Source organism: Protopterus annectens, chromosome 5.part0 (assembly GCF_019279795.1).
Source record: "Protopterus annectens isolate FY-2018-M chromosome 5.part0, PAN1.0, whole genome shotgun sequence".
In the NCBI taxonomy this organism is placed as follows: domain Eukaryota; kingdom Metazoa; phylum Chordata; order Ceratodontiformes; family Protopteridae; genus Protopterus; species Protopterus annectens.
The window spans coordinates 1294235533-1294257076 of NC_056735.1; the positions used below are offsets into that span (position 1 = coordinate 1294235533).

At 41.5% G+C, this 21544-nt stretch overlaps 1 protein-coding gene across 1 annotated transcript in view; it reads right to left on the reverse strand.

The window, feature by feature from the left end:
* WDR75 (WD repeat domain 75) overlaps positions 1-21544 on the reverse strand; it is a 1027793-nt gene that overhangs the window by 55447 nt on the left and 950802 nt on the right. Inside the window, exon 21 of the mRNA XM_044071106.1 lies at positions 19016-19185. Within this exon, the coding sequence (XP_043927041.1) occupies positions 19016-19185 (170 nt within the window). The remainder of the gene's footprint in view (positions 1-19015; positions 19186-21544) is intronic.

Below are 21544 nucleotides of genomic sequence, written 5' to 3' on the forward strand. Positions count from 1 at the left end.
ATTCCAATCGAGGTCTGTTACCGGTCACTTCCATTCATATCACATTATTTTTTCAAGGAGTTCCTGTAGCTTTCTATAAAATAATTGCAGTTTATCACACTTCTAAAAAAATACATTGTCAGTCCCCCACTTCTTGACCACATCTCAAGCACGTTTGATTTACCCTGGAAACATTTTATTGAGTAGCTTTGGAGTGTAGAGATAGTTATAAAAACACTTCCATGCAAAAATTCTAAATTTTGGGGATTTTGTTGCTATTCTTAGGGCTATGCAGAATTCTCTCCATATTTCTTCTGTTAATTCTGTGTCACCCCCTGCCATTATCTTACTACTTTATTTCCAGTTACTCCACTCATTACGAGTGCTTTACAGAGTGTTTACTTACCTCTTATTACTGGTTTCCTTTTTCCTATGTCTAGTAATCTCATCAACTCTGGTCTAAGTTTCTCCTCTCCATCTCACTATCATGCTTTCTAATATTGAACATAGCCCTCTATTTTACAATTTCTCTAGGATTAGGTTTATATTCCTGGTCAAATATTTCTTCCCAACAGTAGATATTTTAAAACATTTTTATTAGGGGCCAAATGGGGCATAATTTACAAAAACTGATTTTGTTTTGTTTACTGATTTCATATCCTGATACTTTTTGAAATTGTCTTAATATCAAGTCATACAATATGATTATTTGGGTTTGCTTGGTACAATACTGCAGCATCTACAAACATAGCTAGCTATCTTCACTTCCCGTTCCACCCCTTACTTTCACTTTACCTTATTCCTTGGGTTAACAGCTCCAGGTATAATGCAAACAACAGAACAGAGGGGAGGCCTGACTTGTTCCTCTTCCTGTTTAAAATTCTGGGGTGTGGCTTCAATTCATTTTAATTACTGCCTTAGATCCTTTATATAGTGCCTGCAAAAGTAATAGGAAATCCCATTTTACCCAGTACCTTCACCAAGTATTTTGAATGAATCTGAACAAATGGTTTCTCTGTATCTAAGCCTAATAACAGCAATGGGCTCTTCCTGCCTGCTGCCTCTGTTTGTATTGTGTGCTTTTATTATGTCAAAAGTCTACCTGCCCCTCACAAACCCACACATATCTAAATCTATTAATTATGGTAATATACTAGTCAGCTTTTCAGCTAGTATTGCAGCAAATACCTTTTAGTCTTGGTTTAGCACTGAAATTTGTCAGTATGATCCTGGATTATTTGAGACCTTGCCCTCTTCAGGTATTAATACTTTCTTCCATTAAAATGTTTTTTCATGTTGGGATGAGTTGCTATTTTTCTTCTATAATTCTACTGGTATCCCTTCCCCCCCCTGGTGATTTCCCTAGTGTCTTTTTTTTTACCTGTTCCTCTGTCTCTTCTTTCATTATTGGGTGTATCTAATTTTTCTCCCACTTCTTTTCTTACACATTTATTTTTATCATTGTCATAACAACTGCCTTTAATATTTCTAACCAGTTCCTCCCCTCTTTTTATTCTTCAAATAATTTTCCATATTATACCTAGAATAATTTCCATACTATGCTCAGAGGGCCTCTTCCATGTTCTTGCGATCATTGCTGCTACCCATTCTACCATCTTTTGTTTTACATATATCTTCTGTTGTCACAGCATACAGGCTAATGCTGTCTCTAAATTCTGGGTGGTTTCAAAAAACTTCACTTCACTGTCTTTCTTCTATTTCTCCCAAGAATATGTCCCATTTTTCCTCCAAATTCTTGAGCCCTTGCTTTTCATTTTTCTTTATGTTAGACTCTCTGTTTTGTAGCTCTCATTTCTTTTTAATCAAAAAAATTGAAAGCATTCTCTTAAGTTCAATATATTTATCTCGTCTTCTACCATCTTTCAATTTATTTTCTTATTTATCCCTTCCCAAAAGGTAACTTTCTGTATCTGGAATATCTGTCTTTTCTATTCAGTCCCCGATCTTTCTCCATCTCCCCCTTTTTTCTAATCGTTCCACTGTAAACCTCCAATGCTGCTTACTTAGCCTCCTTTCGGGTTCTGTCATCTCCATGCTAAGTGTCATGTAATCTGATAATGCTCTCTGGTGTGTTTCCATCCTTCTTATTGAATCCTCATGCTCCTTTGTTACGTAAATCCTATCTAATCTTGCCCCATTTCCATATTTTCTTGAATATGCATATTTTTACAGGTTCATAGGTTCATACTAGGCTATCTGCCCTGGGGCAATTATAAAGGTTTAGTTTACTGTGCCTCTGTCTAATAGTGACACAGGAGTAATCCCTGGGACAAACCGATCCCCATCCACTTATCAAGATTCTTCTTGAAGAGATTCAGTGAGGTGCTCTGCCTCACATGAACTGGAATTCTATTCCAGAGCGAAGGAAGCCTCTGGGTTATGAACCTGTCCCTCCAGTAAGTTCTATTTATTTCTGTGCTGAGGTTCAAGTCCGCATGTGGCTCTAAGGGATTTAGATTTACTGAGGTGGAGCATGTCCATTAATTCTGGATTTGGCATAGCTTTGTATGTTGCAACTGAGTAGAGCTGGAGTTTTGCAGCATATGGCATCTGTTTGAGACCTTTGATCCTCTTGGTGAGATACTTTTGGGGTCTTTCTAATTGCTGCAGGTGTCCACTGTATTCTATGATGGGCCTGATGAGGGATGAATACTCTTGATCTAGATGTGAAACCCTTCGTGATGAGGTGGGCTATGTAGAAGGTCTTTCTAACCACTTTGGCAATGTGGTTTTATCAACTTGGGTCCCCAGGTCCTAATAACTTTCTGTATTTAATGGGTTTCTGCCTATGTGGTAATTTGTGGACACATTGTTTTTGCCAAAAGGTATGACTATACATTTTTTGGCATTTAGCTTTAAACCATGGCGCTGGCACCAGTTATCTGTCTCTGTGAGACCTTTTTGAAGGATGTTTGTGTCAGCTGGAGAGTTGATTATGGCACCCAGTTTGCAGGAAAAGTATATCACATCTATCACATCTACTTTTCTATCACATCTACTTCAGATATATCTTTCAGAATATGTGGGTCATATTTCTCTGTGTTTCAGCACTACATTAAAATACAACGTATTCAGCTACCTAAGTATCTCTCCCCTCCAGGGTAACCACTCTAGCTCATGGGCTCCTGAGACATTTCCTTTTTCAGTGACCAGATTCCAGTCCTCTTCTATCATCATCCCTTGACGAAATACTACCACTTTCTCCAAGATCTGTTTTAATTCCCTTTTGCTTGTTTGTTTTTGGCTGGATGTAAACATTCCCTGTAGTAACCCTTTTCTCCCTCTAACAGCTTAATATTAATACACATCATCATTTCTAGTATCTACAGCCACTGGTGCTCCCCTCATTATTAATGTAATGACCCTTCTCCTACCCACCCAGGCCTCTGAGTGATATCCCCCTGTAAAACTTTTCTTCATAAGCTCGTGTTACCCCCTTCCTAGATGTGTCGTTTACACCATTACTTGTGCCCCAAATTGTCTAATGTAGGTTAAAATTTTACTTAACTTTGACTTTTCAGTGAGGCCACTTACATCACAGCTTAAAAAGTTTCACTGCCATCTGACTCTTGTTTATCTTTGCTACTCTCTTTTGTGTTCCTACACCTATTAACTCACCATGTCTCAATGTACATATTAACATTTCCTGCTCTTCAACTGCACACTTCTCTTTCTTTTCTGGTAGCTTTGAAAGGTCTAATAGCTAATAATACCAACATTTTAAAACCTTTAAATATGTACAAAAAATCATATTTTGTTTGTCTTTTCGGCTTTTAGGTTTTCGGTTAGGGGTCGCCACAATGGAACTCCAGCCCGTTAATGATTGGCAGTAGATTTTTATGGTGCCGAGTTGCCAGCCTGACGCCCAACCTTCAGCGAAGGCACGCCATTTAACGCATGTCTTTCGGAGGCCACTCAACTACAGGGAGGACATGCAGACTCCACACAGAAGGCACTCCAGCCGAGAATCGAACAGGAGAATCTCTTGCTGTGAGGCAACAACGCTACCGCTGTACCACTGCGGCTTCTATGGCATCTAATTTCCACCTATTTTGTTCCCATTTGCTGCTTCCCACCGTTAACTTTTTTGTTCCTCTCTCTCCTTCAATCAGTCATTTTCTCAATTTCTCTCACTCGTTTTTCTCAGGCTGGTGTTACTCATTTTCTTTTCCTTACTTTGCTCACCCACTCAGTTTACTACTCTCTAAATACCCTGCCTATGATACTCTGTTACTTTACCTGTTGTTATTGCAATCCTTTCAGTCTACAATGTAATTATTTATTTATTTTTTTGGTGGTATGATGCTATTCCCTATCTTGCCTTCTTCTCTTTAAATTCTGTCTCTAACTTGGATATATTGTATTCTATCTGCCTTTATTACATTTCTTTCAGGTATACAATGCATCTTTTTGTGGTGGGATACATTCCTTCTTAATGACTCTCTTACTTTCTAGGAAAGTAATTTTTATCCTACTGGCATCTTTCTTTCTGGCCTTCTTCTGAATGTCACTACCCCTACCAATTACCTATCAGCATTCTCTTTATCCCCTGCTTACACCTTCCTGTTATGTTTTTGTATCTTAAATCCAACATGCCAATCCTCATCCCTTTGCATTTTAGCTGTCTAGTTCTTTCACGTTTACCACCAATAATCTGTCACATTTAGTTTACCCAATTTTTATTTTTATGAAAAGAATAAAACCAGGAAGAGAGAAAAGCAATTCTTTTGAGATTATTTATCTTCTTTTTTTCTACTGCAACTGCTGTGCTCTAGGCCTGCTGCTTCATCTATACTGCTTTAAGTAATTTTCACTAATCCATCTCCTTTACAAAGACTACTGTGATTACTCCTCTCTAAGAATTTAACCTGATAAACATTTGTTCTGATATGTAAAAACAAAAAAAAAAACTCTTATCTTAACTGAATTTTTATCTGGTTTGACAAGCTTTATACATTTGTATCTGCAGTGAAAAAATATTCATTACATACTTTCAGAGTCAATAAAAAATGAAAAACACTGTCCACTTCTTTTGGAGTACATATTGCTTCTTCATTCAATTTTCTGTCCACAAAGATGACTGTTTTTATTGAGTCCCTTAACAGATTTACTGTTCTCTTTGTTCTTCCATTTGTTGTACTTCATCCTGGCATAGCCTGGTTTACTTGCTAATGCATCTCAGATCTTTTTAGATAGACTCTCTACTTCCTCCTTGTTTTGCATTTTATTCAAACACTAGCAATGGTTTTCAATGGTCATCTCTCCACTAGAGTTCTTCCTTATTGTTGCCTCTTGCTCAGCTTTGACTGTCCACTGCATTCCTCTCAACTATGCCAAATTTCTCGGTTTTTACCAGTTTTGAGGTCCAAATAATGGGGTGCCACGATTCCTGAGTGGCACCCCTTAATTTCTGAGTTTCCCGGCTTTCTTTTTTAAATTTTGTTTTTGACCTGACGTCATCACGTGTGCGATGACTTCAGTTCCATGAACAGCCTGTCGGAATTGTGCTTCAGGGATGATGTGCGAGCATTTCAGGCTGCAGCAAGTAAGGATGAGCAGTTCATTTTCTTCAGCGAGTGATTTATGAGTCATGTAGTACAAGCTGCGAGGTCCGGGAACATTTGTTGCAATTTATGGTTTGCACTTTGTTTAGTACAGGCTGCAAGGGAATGGTTCAGTTTAGTTCTTAAACTGCAAGGGAAAGGAATTATGGTGCGTCTCCAGGTCCAGGAATGTTCGTTAAGGCTGCTGTGCAAGGGAATATGGTTCGTTATTTTATTATATATAGTCTATATTCAAAGTTCAGTAGTACAAGCTGTGAGGTCTAGGAACAATCGTTGCAATTTATGGTTTGTACTTTGACAAGCTGCAAGGGAATGGTTCAGGTCTTAAACTGGGCTAAGGCTGCTGTGCAAGGGAATGTGGTTCGTTATTTTATTATATATATTCAAAGTTCAGTAGTACAAGGCTGCTGTGCAATGGAATGCGGTTCGTTATTTTATTATATATATATTCAAAGTTCAGTAGTACAAGCTGCGAGGTCCAGGAACATTCATGGTTTGTACTTTGAGAGCTGCAAGGGAATTTATGGTTTGTACTTTGACAAGCTGCAAGGGAATGGTTCAGTTCTTAAACTGCAAGGAAGCCCTTTAAGGCTATTTTAGTATATATTCAAAGTACGATAGTGTGTATGTGTGTAAAATGCCCTGGTTAAATATACATGGTGGATAGAGTTACTCAGGCTCAAACCCTGTACCTTTGGAACAGGTAGCAAAAGCCTGAATTCCCTACCCACCACTTGTGAAAACTGTCCAGGTTTTTGCCTCATATTTTTGTTCTGTTTCTCATATAATCTGTGGTTTTCTGGATTTTTGTGGCAAATCAGTGAAGGATTGAATTCACTAAATAATGACAGGCATTTGAATTTCAGACTTCATATTCTTCAGAAAATACATGGTAACACAAACATTTTATTCTAGCAATTTTCCAAGTTTATAAGATCAATATTTGACATTTGTCCCTATTTTTGGGGCTGTATTCCCCCAGTATTGGCTTTGTCCAGGTTTTTTGTGCTAAGAGGTTGAGAACTATGGTGAGAACTGAATTCAGTAAATGATAGCCACTTAAGTTTCAGTCTTCCTATCTTTCAAAAAGCAGCTTATTTGGCATAGTGGTATGTTGCTCTGACTGTAGTGCACAGGGTCCTGGGTTCAAGACTTGGCAGTGAAATGCATGGTGGTAACTCCTTTTATTCTAGCAACTTTCCAAGATTATACACAAGCAATGTTTAAAATGTGTACCTGTTTTTTTGGCTTTTGCCCCCCCCAATAAATTTTGGCTTTTTCCAGATTTCTTCTGCTGCAAAGTTGAGAGAGAGAGTTGAGTGTAGAGTGGATTTGACAAGGTGCTGAGAGTTTCACGGGAAGAGAAGTATAGTGCTGCTTATGCTGAGTCTGCTTGCACTGTTAATAGCATAAGTTGAATATTTGCTTTTGATGCAGAGGGCTGTGGGTTCTACTCCCACAGTATGTAGCTGCATTGCTGATATTGCACTGTGTCATACTTTTAAAGGGGTTGGATGCTGCAGTCTTGAGAATGTCCTCTGATGGCGATAACTAGTAACTATGAACCTGTTATCAGTTTGCCATCCATTTCCTATTGCAATATTACTAGCTTATCATTTTTAATGTAACATAGGCACTTTATTTGTAGAAGAAACAATGAAATATAAAGTTTTTGCTAGCAGCAACCTCTTCATTAGTTACAGATCTCTTTAATGTGGAATTATTTAGATGATGTTTACTTCTGCAGAGATTGTGCATATTTACTGATACTGGCGGATTTTAGAAGTGAGTAGACTTTTATGATGGAAATGTTCTGAATTTGGCAGTTTGTCACTTTTTGTGCATGCATTTTGTTTCATTGTTTACTGAAAAATTGTTAAAAACAATAAATTTAAAACACCTTCTAAACAACTGTAGTGTATAGGAATATAATTTAATACAATCAGGAAGATGTATCAAAGAACACATGTATGTTTCGTGTGCAAGGGGCCTATGATTTGAAAAGAATCCAACGTTAATCTTTATCTGCCACTGTCCAGATGTATTTTCTTTGAATGTGGGTTTCAATGCTGTTTCAATGAATGTGAGTTTCAAGGGCAGAGAAGTTTTAATGCTATGTCTATTTTCATTGTGAGACTGCATTGCTTTGTTTAGCAGATGTCTATCAGTGTTTGTGCTGTAAAATGTAAAATAAAACTTTTAAATGAAATCCAAATCATCGTAGAAGTAAAGCAGTATGCACATTACAGTGTTTATGGTAAATGGGGCACTGGAATGGCTGCAAGGGGGAGGGTTGTATATGGCGAGGCCCCTTTCAACCGTGATTTTGTGAGGGGGTAGGGTGGCAAACTCAGACAGCCCTGGGCGGCACAAACTGTAGCTATGCCACTGATCAGAAGGCCATGAAGAATGACTTTTGGAGGTCCTAGCAAACTATAATATTCTTTTGCTAAGATTAGAATGCTAACATTAAATGCCCTACTTTTACCATAAAACCCACATACTGCAAGTCACCAAAAACAAAATCCTATTGTTCTTAATCTGTTCCCTTCCCAGTGAACATCACTGCTACATATTTAAAAGAAAACAGTTACCAGATACTACAGGGTCTGTGTCTCTAGGGCCATATTTTGGTAGTCTGTTCTTCAGTTTGCATTTGAAATTGACATCCCACAATTCCACCAGAGGGGCGGGGCTACATAATTATGCATGCACATTTTACGTTAATCAGCATACCAATTTGTACCTGCTTTTCATGGGCCTTTGTCCAGATTTTTGATGTTTCCAGGTTGAAAGGTATGGTCCACAGATTTTTCACCTTCTTAAAGTGCTTGGCTGTATCTTTGCAACTCAAGCATTGTGGATTCTGGATCTAAAAATGTTACTCCCTTGTTTGAAAATACTTTCAGTTTGGATGGAGTTTAAATTTCAAGTTTAACTTTTTGTACAGTCTAAAGTGAGTAATGTATTGTTTTTTCTCTGGCCATGTTCCCAATGAATAACTTTGATCCAGGAACACTTTCACTTCTCTAAACTTTTAATTATTTTCCTTTATCCCTTGCATGTTGCTTAAAATTTGCTCCTTAAACTGAAACGTCTGAAGTTTAAAAAGGGTCATGAGAAGCATGCAGCTGACCCCGCAGAGGTATAGATTCAATATGCCCTCTCCAGTAGTTTGTTCTCCACTGGAATTATAGCCCATTCACACACTCTTTCATAAATGTCAAACAGCCTCTGCCTCCTGCATTCTCTGTTATTTTTTCTCTGCCCTTCCTCTTCAGTAACTTCTCTTTAATACCCTCCTGTACAGATTCTAGTTGTTCCAGTCTTATGCTATGTTCATTGCCTTTCTTTTGCAACATGGAGATATCAGATTGCATTAAGAGTGGTTTTCATCATATGTTTAATGTACTCTGTCAACGCCTAGCTTATTTTCATTATCTTTGTATACACTTTTTTTCCCCTTCTTTCTGCCATTTTGTCACTTTCTTTCTCGATCAGGTGAGGGTTATGTTCCTCTTCTTTTATTGTGCAAATCTCTGTCTCATAAGTATAGTAATCTTTTTTTTTTTTTTTGCTGTTAATGGCCATTTACTTCTTTTTTGTTGTTAAAAATGCATCTGATACTCTTCGAATTAATGTAGCACTAAGTTTTTTTTCACTCAACACTGATCTTTTTAAGTTTGTTCTCCTTTTTTCTGAACGTGCCTTGGTTTCATCTGCTTTGTTGACAAGAAAAAAGCTATGTACTCACCTTAATGTTAGATCTATGTTGCCCATTTTCATTCTTCATCAACTGATGGGCCCCAGATCCAATTTGGCCACGTCTACCAGATACTCAGATCCAAAATCTCAAGCTCCTCCCTTTACCCATACTGCTCTGCCTGCCTGCCTACCATACCTCAGATTGAATCTGCTGCCCAAAGGAGATAGTGGATAACACCTTAATACAACGCAAAAAGGTATACAATTAGTAAAAGAGCTGGAGCTCAAACAAGGAATAGTTTCCAAAATGAAATCCTTAGGCCTATCCAGGAGCACAGGGTATGGGGTAAGGAGGCCGGGAAGTTGAAGAAGAAAGAAAATGGACAACACAGATGTAATTTTATGGTGAGTAATCTCTTGACCTGTAATAACAGTCTGGATATGAGCTAGAGAGAGAGAGGCTATATGACGGACTGTGTCTAGATAACCACCTATGAATTCCAGACTCTGTGTAGGTGTGAGTAGTGAGTTGCTGTAACTGACTGTGATGCCTAGATGGAGACACAATGGGAGTAAACAGTCCCTTGCCTGTAGAAGATGCATTGTTGGAGCAGTTAGGAGCCAGTCGTCTGGGTATGGAAACATTTGGAATCCCAGCAGTCTCAAGTGAGCTGCTACCATCGCCATGCATTTGAACAACCTGGGGGCTGTGCTGAGACCAAATGGTAATGCTCTGAATTGGTAATGACTAGCTCCCAGTCAGAAAGGCAGATATCTTCTGGAATGCCTGCTCATTTTGATGTGTCACCATGGCTCCTGAAGCTCTATCGAGCACATCCAATCATCCTTTTGTAGCAGGGGCAGAAAGTACAGTTTTGTACCTACCATAAATGTAGATGTTCGAGTGTTCATACTGCTGCAGTCATCACACTTGGGTTATCCTGCAGTCAGGCAGTCCCGCATTCGGCCAGAATTCCAAAGTCTTGGTCCATTGCTGTCGTTTCTTCCCTGACGTCAGTGTGCCAGGGGTATACAAGATGCATCCGACGCCATTTTCTTCAGTTTTTCTTGCCCCAGATGTCAGGTGCCCCCAAGTGGGTAGGCAATACATACTGCTAATCAAAACTATATATATGAAATAAAAACAATACCTTCAGTAAACAGCAAATACACCCCAAAGGTTGTATAGGATAGAAGGGTATAGATTAGTCCAGCTAGTTGAGAGGGGATGGAGGTAGGGTTACCTTGACTGCAGCAGTGTGAACACTCGAACATCTACATTTATGGTAGGTACAAAACTGTACTATGAGTTAGGATTGGCTAAGAGGCCCTGCAGAACTGCAGTGGCAAATCCTGCTCTGGCTTTAGAGTAAAGAGGCAGGTGGTAATGCTTGGTGTAGGTGTGCACTGAACTCCAAGTTGCAGCCTCCAAAATTTCCTTGGTAGGTACTCCTCTGAGAAAGGCTGCTGAAGTGGCTGTTGCCCTGGTAGAATGAGGCCTAATGTTATTAGGGACTGACTTTCCATGCCGTGTGTAGCAGTACCGAATACAGTGTCCTATCCATTTGGATATAGTCTGCTTTGAGATAGCCTTGCCTTGTGATCCTGCAGCATATGCTACAAACAGTTGATCAGTTTTCCTGAAAGCTTTTGTTTTGTCCAAGTAGAAGCGTGGCTGCCTGTGTATGTCCAAAGAATGCAGAAGTTTCTCCCCTTTATTTTGGGGGTTTGGATAAAAAGTAGGCAAATGGATGGTTTGGTTAAGAGCCACACTAGATACCACCTTTGGCATGAAGGTAGGGTTTTTGTCCTTAAAGATACCCTATCCTGATGAAAATTTATAAAAGGTTCCACTGCCATTAATGCCTGTAGCTCTGAGACTCTTTGTGCTGAAGTTACTGCCAGGAGCAGAGCTGTTTTCCATGATAAAAATTTTAGATCGGCTGTATTGGCTGGATCAAAAGGTGGTAGGGTCAGTTTTTCCAAAACGAAATTGAGGTCCCAAGTTGGTGTTGGTGCTCTCCGGGGCGGTCTTATGTTTTTAGCCCCTCTGAGGTACTGCTTTAGCAAGGGATGAGAGAATAAAGGAGGATCAGTGTTGTAATGTGCAGAAATGGCAGAGGCGTGAATCTTAATTGATGAAAAGGATAGGCCTCTGTCCAGCATCTCAGTTAAGTATTGTAAAATCTGAGGAATGTTTGGAACAAGAGGGTCAAGGCTGTGAGCCTGGTTCCAGGCACAGAATCTCTTCCATTTTTCTGAGTAAGCTTTCCTGGTGCTAGGCCTCCTGGCCTCCAAAATGACATCCATAACAGCTTTAGAGAGAGGTGTTGCCTGTTTGACTAAAGTATCTGCCATGCAGCCAGGTTTAGGGTTTTGAGCTGACCGTGCAGGATGTGATTGTTTTGTTGAGTCAGAAGGTGTGGAATCTGGGGCAAAATCCATGGTGGGCCCTAAGCCAAGTGCCTTAAGATAGGGACAAAGTGCTGGTGTGGCCAGTCTGGAGCAATCGGGATCATCTGTGGTTTTTCTTGTCTGGCTTTCAGGAGTACCTTTGAAAGGAGAGGCAGTGGTGGGAAGGCATGGACTTTTAGGTTTTTCCAGCTGAACAGAAGAGCATCCAGTTTCCATGCTTGTTTGTGATAAGTCCTTGTGCAGAATTTTTGTAGTTGGCAATTCAGAGGGGAGGCAAAAGATCTATGTCTGGGCATCTCCATTTTTGTGTTATCATACTGAAGATTTGTGGGTTCAATTTCCATTCGTGAGGGTCCATGATATTTCTGCTTAAGTCGTCTGTCAGAGTATTTTTCTTTCCTGGCAGGAATTGTGCTTGCAGGTAAACGTGGTACGTTAGAGCTGTGTTCCACAAGGTCATGGCTTGCCTGCATAGGGGATAAGAGTGAGTGCCCCCTTGTTTGTTTATGTACCACATTACTGTGGTGTTGTCTGTCTTTAGTAATAGTTGTCCTGGGTGTAGAAGGTCCTTGAAAGCTGTTAGGACATTTTGAACAGCCAACATCTCTTTTTGATTGATGTGAAGATGCATCTGGTCTGTGGTCCACTTGCCCTGAATGCATGTTCCTGCCATGTGTGCTCTCCAAGCGTAATCCAAAGCATCTGTTGTTAGAGTTTGCCTGGCTGTGGGTTGGGTAAAAGGCTGACCCTTGTTTAGGTGACATGCATGTGCCCACCATCAAAACTCTTGTTGTAGGCAGGGGATTATTGGAATTACTGCTTCTAGACTGTGAGAATGTTGAGTCCAAACACTTCTTAGGTACCATTGTAATTTCCTCATATGCAGTCTGGCATATGGTATTAGTAGTATGCAGGATGCCATGAATCCCAGGGCCTGCAGAATTTTTCTTGCAGGGAGATGGGACGTTTTTGCCAGTAGTTGAAAATATTGAGTTAGTTGCACTTGTTTGCCTGGCGTGAGGTAAGCCATCTGGGCCGTTGTATTTAAGCTGGCACCCAGGAATGTAATTTGTTGTGAGGGCACTAGTTTTGACTTCTTTTCGTTTACTGTGTACCCTAGAGAAATTAGCAACCTTTTCACAAACGCCAGATGTTGTGGAAGAATGTTCTTTGTCTCTGCTTGAATGAGGCAGTCGTCCAGGTATGGATATATTTGAATCCCTTTTTGTCTGCAAAATGCAATTACTGGTGCCAGGCACTTTGTGAAGACCCTGGGCGCAGTAGATAAGCCAAAGGGCAGTGCAGAGAATTGGTAGTGCCTTGTACCAGCTTTGAATCAGAGGTATCTTCTGCAATTTTGTCTGATAGGGACATGCAGGTATGCCTGTTTGAAGTCCAGAGTAACAAGCCAAGCCTTCTTGCCCAGCATAGGTAGAAGCTGCTGTAATGTCAACATTTTGAATTTCGGAATATCCAGGTAAGTATTCAGAATTGAAAGGTCCAGTATAGGCCTCTACGCTTTGTCCTTTCTGGGGACCAGGAAGAGTCTTGAGTAAAATCCTTGTCCTTGTTCCTGTTGTGGTACTTTTTGTATAGCTCTCATGTCCATGAGGGCTGAAATTTGTTTTTGTGCCTCTGCCCATTGATTTTGTGGCAGGTCTGGCATTCCTTTTAGCTTTGGTAAAGTATGGAAGTGGAATATGTAACCTTGAGACACAATATTCAGGACCCATTTGTCTTGGGTGATTGTTTGCCAGTTTTGAGAAAAAAGTGCTAGTTTTCCCCCTAAGGGGGTTTCCAGAAGGGACGTGCTCGGCGTACGCAAGGGAAAGTCATTGTGACTGTTTCCTGTAAGGTTGAGACTTGCCCTCACCTCCTTTTGGGGTTGAGGTGCCCCACTGTCGTTGTCTGTTTGAGCCTTGGGGTTGAGATCTGCCTCTTGGGTGTCTGTATCTGCCTCTCTGTGGCTTGTCGGACACTGGAAAGGACCAATTTTTTGTTGGCCAATTTCTGCTAAACCGAGGTGGCTGTACCTGTAAGAAATCCTTGACCGTTTGCATAGATTTAGCTTTATCCTCCATTTTCTTTAACACCTCGTCTGCCTTAACACCAAACAAGGTGTCATGTTGTAAAGGAGCATCCAATAACTTTGCCTTAACATGTTCAGGTAAACTCTGTTCTTTTAACCAAGCATGCCTTCGAATAACAGAACCTGTAACTGCGGCTCTACAAGAGGCCTCTAAAGAATCAAAACCACATTGCAGAGTGTTTTCCCACCGGTTCAATTGCATGCAATAAATCCTGCATTTCTTTACAATCAGGAGCTTCTGAGCTAGCAAGCATTTTCTGTTTTAACTGAGCCATTAAATATTGTTGGTACTTAAGCATGTGAAACTGGCAATTTAAAGCTCTTACTGCTAAAGTTGCAGACGTGTATACTTTCTTCCCCCATCTATCCAAAGCTCTGGAATCTCAGTCACAGGGTACTGGATTTTTTGCAATGGAAGCCTTAACCTCTTTTGGACCCTGGGAAATAGTTTCTGGATCAGCAGAAGGGTTTTTGTAAAGAAACTTGTGAGTTAGGGACTCTATAATACCTATCTGGCTTGGCTGGAGCAGGGGGCAAAGAGTCAGGAGATAAGCTGGATTCAGAGAACACATCATCCACAATGTCTAGTACAGGCGGAACAGCCAGGGGCCTGTGCTGAGGAAATCCGAGCCTTTTCTTGGATTCTGAGTATTCCTGACTTTCCCAATGGAAATGTTCCCTCATGGTATGTAAAGTTTCCCCAAAAGAGTAATCCTCAGGAGGAGAGGCTGAAGGGATAGATTCCTCAGCATCAGAGTCTTCATGGGGGGGGGGGGGGGGGGTAAAGAATTTCCCTGGTCTGAAGAGGAATCAGAGGAAATGGAAACCTGATCAGGAGTCATAGTCTGTATCCTGCCTAGGCCTTTTCTCAGGAGGGGGATGGGAACCCCTGATTAGAGTAATGAGGTCTTCGGCCATTTTAAGCATCTGTTTCTTAGGCATGGAGGACTGTCCAGGAGAATGCTGTACTTGTTTGTCTTTAATGGTACCTTTGTCTTGGCTGTTGATTTAATGGTAAGTTGTGAAGGTCTGAAAACACCCTCAGAAGCCGGTGCCTGCTCAGCAGCTCCGGACCCATCTGAGGGATTAGTTTCCGTAGGCCCAATACCTTGAGTTTCCAGAGGCCTAGTTGTCTCCACGTGGGAGTCTGAGGCGGCCTGTGGCTCTGAGGTAGTGGGTGTCAGGGGCTGCAAAAGCGCCTCACTGAGAACCGGCGAACCAGTGACTGGCCTAGAAGAGGTTTCATTGTCGGTTTTGGACCTCGGATGCCTGTCTTTACCCTTGTCTTTTGCGTTTTTTCGGAATTGCGGTCGTCGGTTGATCCGACGGCATAGTATAATTGAACCTTCGGCCAAAGTAGTGCAAAGCAAAATCAAAACGTCTTTTTATAGTGCGTTTGTTAAATCTAGCACAAAACCGACAACTAGTGACGTCATGATCAGGGTCTAGGCATGGAATACAGTAAGAGTGGAAGTCTTTATGAGGTATTTGCTTCCCACAAGAAATACAATTATTAACTTTTTCTGACATCGGTCTGAGGCAAGAAAAAAGTTTCCCCAACAGGGTACTTAGCTTTATTGAAGACTTCGAATCTGAAATTCAACTTCAAAAATCTCAGGAGTCGGCCGACCGCCACTTGCGAACTGCTTCTGCTTCAGGCACCGCGCGGCAATAAAAACGGAAGAAAATGGTGTCGGATGCATCTTATATACCCCTGGCACACTGATGTCAGGGAAGAAGAAACAGCAATCGACGCCGGACCAAGACTTTGGAACTCTGACCGCCTGATGGCAGGATAACCCAAGTGTGATGACTGCAGCAGTGTAACACGATGAACATCAGACTGAACCATTACCATCCGGAACCGTGAATATTGCACAAACTGGCTTAGTTTATTGAGATCCAGGATAGGTCTCAAGTACTCTGTCTTCTATGACACTAAGAAGACTCTAGAGGAAGTCCAAGATCTTCTCTGGTCTGGGGGGTAGCTTCTGGATGACTCTCTTTCTAGCAGCTTGTCTATTTCTAAGGCTGCTGCTTCCCTGGAATTGGGTGGAACATTGGGGATTCTTTCTATTCTTCTAAGAGGAATTTGGGAAAGGGATATGATATAACCTCTGGATATAACTCTTTGCATCTAGGATTTTTGTTATGGTTAGCTCGGCTCTTTGGTCGAGACACAAATGCCTAAAAACTGCCTCCAGAGGGCAGTAGTTGGGCTACCTTTCAGGAGGGCTGGTAAGGCTAGTCTGAGAAGGAATCCTGGAAACCCTAGTTCTGTGGGCCACCACTGCCACAGGGATCTCATCTTCCATTATTCCCCTCTGCCGCTAGAAGAACCATCTCCACGTGAGTCTTGGAAAACGACCTGGGATTTAAGGAACCACATCTTTCTATCTCCTCATTGATTCCGGGACAAGGGTCTTTGAGGGGTAGAAAAATGTACTCCTACAGAAGACAAGATCTTTCCTTCGTGATCACATCTGGAGAGCGTATCTTTTATTTTTCGTTCAAATAAGGAAGATCCATCAAAAGGAACACTGATGAATGAGGACTTGAAGGGTTCCACAAAGTTGCATAGGAGCATCCAAGCATATTTCTTAATGCAGATGCCCGAAGCCGCTGTCCATAAGGTATCTTTCACCACATGAGAGAAAAGCCTCATGGACATGTTGATTGAAGGGTGGCTAGTTGTGAGGAAACTCTATTTTGGCCTACTGCAGATCTGGACCTAGAAAGAGATTTGGAGAACTCTTTAGTCAAATCTCTTTGCAACTTCGTAAAATGTGTCAAATAATTCAACAACTGCAGAGCAAAGGTCACCGAAGCATAAATGCACTTATCAAATCTGTCCAAGGCCCAGCACTCCCAGAAAGGGGAATGGACAGAAAACCTCTGTTCTGCAAGATTTTTCGTGACTACTTCCACAACCATGGCATCAACTTGGACCACCTTGGTCCAGTGTGCCCTGTCCTTGGGAGGGGCTAGAAATTTATCTGGGTGCTTAGGGATGGATACCACAGTATCTTGTTCCATCCACGCCTGGCCAGAAACAAAGTCTAAGTCCATCAGCTGGGGGGGGGGGGGTCACCCAAGATGCAGCCAGGCCAGACCTAAAAGCCTCAAGGAACACAGCCACCTCTTGGGAAAGGGGTATCGGAAGACCAACAACCGTTTTTGTTTGAAGAGCTCAAGAAAATCTCCAAATGAGACACCTTCAGGTGGAGATCTGAGGGACCCCTCACCTTCACTGAAATTGGTGTCGTCCATAACAGATTCCTGAGGGGAATCCAAGTGTCTCCTTTTACATGTTCTCTTCCAAGGGACCTCATCTGCAGGATGGACTGGTGAAGTATCAGAAATGATGGGGAGTCCTGAGGGAATGACTGGAGACTTTTACAGGTTGGCTGTCCCAGTGGAATGGAAGAAAAGGGCTCAGAGCAAAGACCCGAAAAAGGTAACTGATCTGATCTGAGGGGGGGGGTAGAGATATCCTTTCTTTAGGTAAAGTGAAGATCCTATCCACAGTCTTGAGGGCTGGGGCGCTTAGGGGAGGCTAAAGCAGACAGTACTGTAGCCAAGATCTCCCGAACAACCAGCCACTGTAACCCTGTAAGCATTCCACCCAAAGATGGAGTTGGACCTGAGCTATCCAGAGCAGAAGCTCTGAGGAGCAGGGATGGCTCCGATAACTTTGGAATTAACTCTGTTACTCCATATCTGGCACTGACGCTTCAGATCTGAGAGTCCTCCGGCACAGGCTGGCTCTAAGCCAAATGACTCAGGGAAATGATTGGAGTCGAAGAATGAATTGTCTTCTGATCCAATGAGGATACCCACAGGAATCTCAGATCCAAGGGCTCCGAAACAGCAGGTCAGATCGGAGAAGGAGAAACCAAACGGGGACTAGCGACAGGCAGGTTCACATATCTGATGGAAGACAGAGACATGATCACCCCCATCTGGATCAGAGCTCTGAGGAATTTCCTCATCATCCCATCCACTTAAGCCATGGGCAAACTCTTGGAAGACCTGAGAGAAGAGGTAGTGGATGGAGGTCTACAGTGTTTGCGAGGAGATTCCTGCAAGAAGGGAGAAGGGAGTCTAGAAGTTATCGGATCCGGTAAAGTAAGAGGTGACCAAATCAAAGGAGATTTAGAATTCAGAGCACAGGGATCAGAAGTGGTCGGATCAGACTTTTTTGATACTTTTGGAGGTGCCACTGAGGAAGGAGCTAAAGATACTGTAAGATCCAGAGATCACTTTCTAGAGACTTTGCCCTTAGGAACTAAGTCAGGCTTCCCTTTGTCAGTTTTCTTTGAGGGGATTTGAACCCAGCTGAAACAGAAGAAGTGGAAGGGAGTAGGCTCTGAACATGCATTCCATGTAGGCATTCGAGTTAGGTATTTTGTGCTCACAGGTGATACACTTCTTGCACCCAGTTGGTTTACCAGCCATCCTGGAATACCCAAGGAAAGGAAAAGCCAAATAAAAATCAAACTATAAAGTAATACTTTTTTTTTTTTTTTTTTTTTTTTTTTAGGAGAATAGGGAAAAAGTTACCAACAATGGCAGACAAGAAATATCCTAAAAAGGGTAGGAAAAGGACAGGAGAAGGACAGCAAAGTACCAGCAATGGTACTATTGAGCAATATTGAATTCTCAGTAAGAACAGTAAAGGGAGACCAGCATAAGAAATTTTCTGGAAAAAGGGAGGAAGGTGACAGAAAAATCAGTAAACAGACTATCAGGGAAGAAGAATTTTCAAAAGAACTCACTGTTTAACTTAAACATCACCAGTAGCTCGACAGCATATGTAACGATATGGCTACAAACAAGATCTGAGGTACGTTAGGAGGGTGGGCCATTATGGGTAAAGACAGTAGTTTGAGAGTTTGGATCCGACGATCTGGCATAAGCATCAGAGTTCGATCAGAGACCCATCAGCTAAGAAATGAATGAAAATGACAACATCAGATCAGATTTTTTCACTGTCACTGAAGATATCTGTAATCTGTACTTGTATTTACATTATTCTTATTTTAAACACTGAGAAAGTTTTCAGTTCTGTAGTTGCGTTGCTCTTATAGCTACAGATACAAATATCAGCCTTAGGCAACAAACCTTAGGTATACTCAGCCAAGAAGCTCCAACTGAAGGATCCCTATTAACCAATAACTTCCAACTATAAATGAAGAAATCTGAAATTAAATTACTATATGCAGTTATTGTCTTTGCTTACCTGTGTTTCTCTGAGGAAATACAGTCGAGATCTGTTCATCCACTGATGGCTCTCAGATGCCATTGCCTCTGGCACATCCTTGGGAACAAATACGGCACAACAAATTCTACCTTGGCACAACTCCTTCTTAATGTACAGCGGTCTTGGTTCACTGGGCTTAAATACAATTACTGACAAGATAAAAAAATAAATCTGGAATATCATGTTTTAGTATAATAAAGTTATATAAAAGTGATGAGTACAAAAGTGTTATGTTCAACACCAGTGCATTCAGCTGTACCTATTTCTAGTGATTTGCAGAAGCAACATTTGCTTTTGAAAGACAACAAAACACACAAAAAACACACAAATGCATACTGGCAGAAATGTCAACAAGTAAAGACAAAGATGTTGACTTACTCCCCCTTACAACTGTAGAATAATTTTAAGAATAATGTCAAAACCAAAGGCAGACAGCTCGATGATACTATCTTAATATATGGCTGCAGTTTTGGCTAATGGCTTAATTTTTATTCTAGTGCCCATAATTTCCAAAGTGCTGATGATACACTACTGAACCAAACACATACAAAATACAACCTTGACAAAACAAATTAGAACTCTGATTTTAAACAAATTCCTAGTTTGGTCTGTGATGACTGGTGTTTAAAATAAACTTCTGGTTTGATCTGTGGTCACTTTGGTAATCAATGTAGAAGCATTTACAATAGGAATATTAACAAGCTCAAATCCCCTCTTGAGACTGAGGGGTCAGTACAACTGTAACCAATGTTCATGCACACTGTATACTACACAGCAAGCTACACAATTGTAATTTTTAACTAAAACAGATTGCTACACCATAGGAATATGAAAGAAAATCATTCAGAAATGACAGCATCAGCATCAGGCTGTACTTTAGCTCGGATGGAGATGGTCAAAAGAAGCTCCCCAGCCTGACATAGCAGCTCTCAATAAAACCTGCCATAGGTTTAAATTCAGGAAGGGAAAGTGCCAGTCCAGGAAGAGAAGACTCAGCAGTAGGCTGGTGAAGATTATCCACCATGCCAGGGCATGACACCAGAAGAAGGACCATAAGCAAACGGTGCTTTTAAAGTTGGTGGTAACTTGCATTCTAAAACCACAGCTACACAATGAAGCATGCAAACAGCATCATGAAAATCAAAGCAGGTAACAAGGACAGAAACATACAAGAGCTTGACTCTGCACCATATATTGCATCCTCAAACAGTAAACTAGCCCCAGGATTCCCACTCCTTTTCTTGATGTACTGGAAAATATTAGGGTTCAACCAAACAACCTAATAACGGGCGACTTCAACTACTCCACCATTAACTGGGAAAACTACTCGTGTACAAACTCCTTAGCTCAATGCTTTCTAAAATTCATAAACTGCATTGCCCTGGATCAACTTATCCACACCCCCACCAGGGGCAACAATATCCTAGACCTAGTCATTACCAACATGAGTGACCGGTGTTCCACACCTGAAGTCAACTCCTCATTGGTCCGATCCGACCATAAGCTGATCACCCTTGATATCCACATCCCGCACTCACCCACCATTAAGGAAACCACAGTAAAACATTTCACCAAAGCCAACTTCATGCTTCTTAAGACAAGTGGTGAACTTCATGACACTCATGCAGATGGGAAATACAGTTACAACTGCTGAATCCTACACAAATGTACTCTATAAGCACTTACACGAGTGCATGGATCGTGCTATCCCAAACAAAACCAAGACACTATCCTCCAAAAAAAGGAAGCCAATCTGGTGGTCCCCTGCCATTAACAAACTGTACAACAGAAGGAAGAAACTGTTGCAAAAGAGAGTAAAATCCCATGAGTGGAGGAGCTCCCTGGTCAGCCTCAGTAAGAAGCTGAGATCCCTTATAAGATCCTCCAAAGCTAGCTACAAAAACAAAATTGCCACTAATTCTAAGGACTACCACAAAGCATTTTATAGCTATGTCAAGAATCTCAAAGGCAACACCCAGATCTGCTCCGAGGTACAGCACAAAGGCTCGAAAATTACAGAACCAACTGATATTGCCAACATCCTGGCAGATAGGTTCAGTGCTAACTTTACCCCCCCCCCCCATCCCCTAAAGGGCCCATAGCTATACAGGAAGAATGCAGAGTCCCTGTAATCACAACTATGCAGGTAAAAGCTGCACTCTCTAAAGCCAAAAACACAGCATCCATGGGACCGGGCAACATCCCAGGTTGCGTTTTACACGAACTTCAGAACGAACTGGCTCCCCACTTAAGCACCATGTTCAATAATAGCCTCACATCAAGCTTTATGCCCACTGAATGGCGCACAGCAACAGTTATCCTACTCCACAAAGGGGGAGCCACCACTGATCCCGGGAACTATCGACCTATCAGCCTGATGAGCCTGGTCTGCAAGGCCATGGAATGTATCATCATGGAACTCATAAACAAAGACATTGGTAACTTCCAAACTCTGGATCCCACCCAATTCGGGTTTGTGAAAGGCAGATTATGCCTCCTGAACCTGAT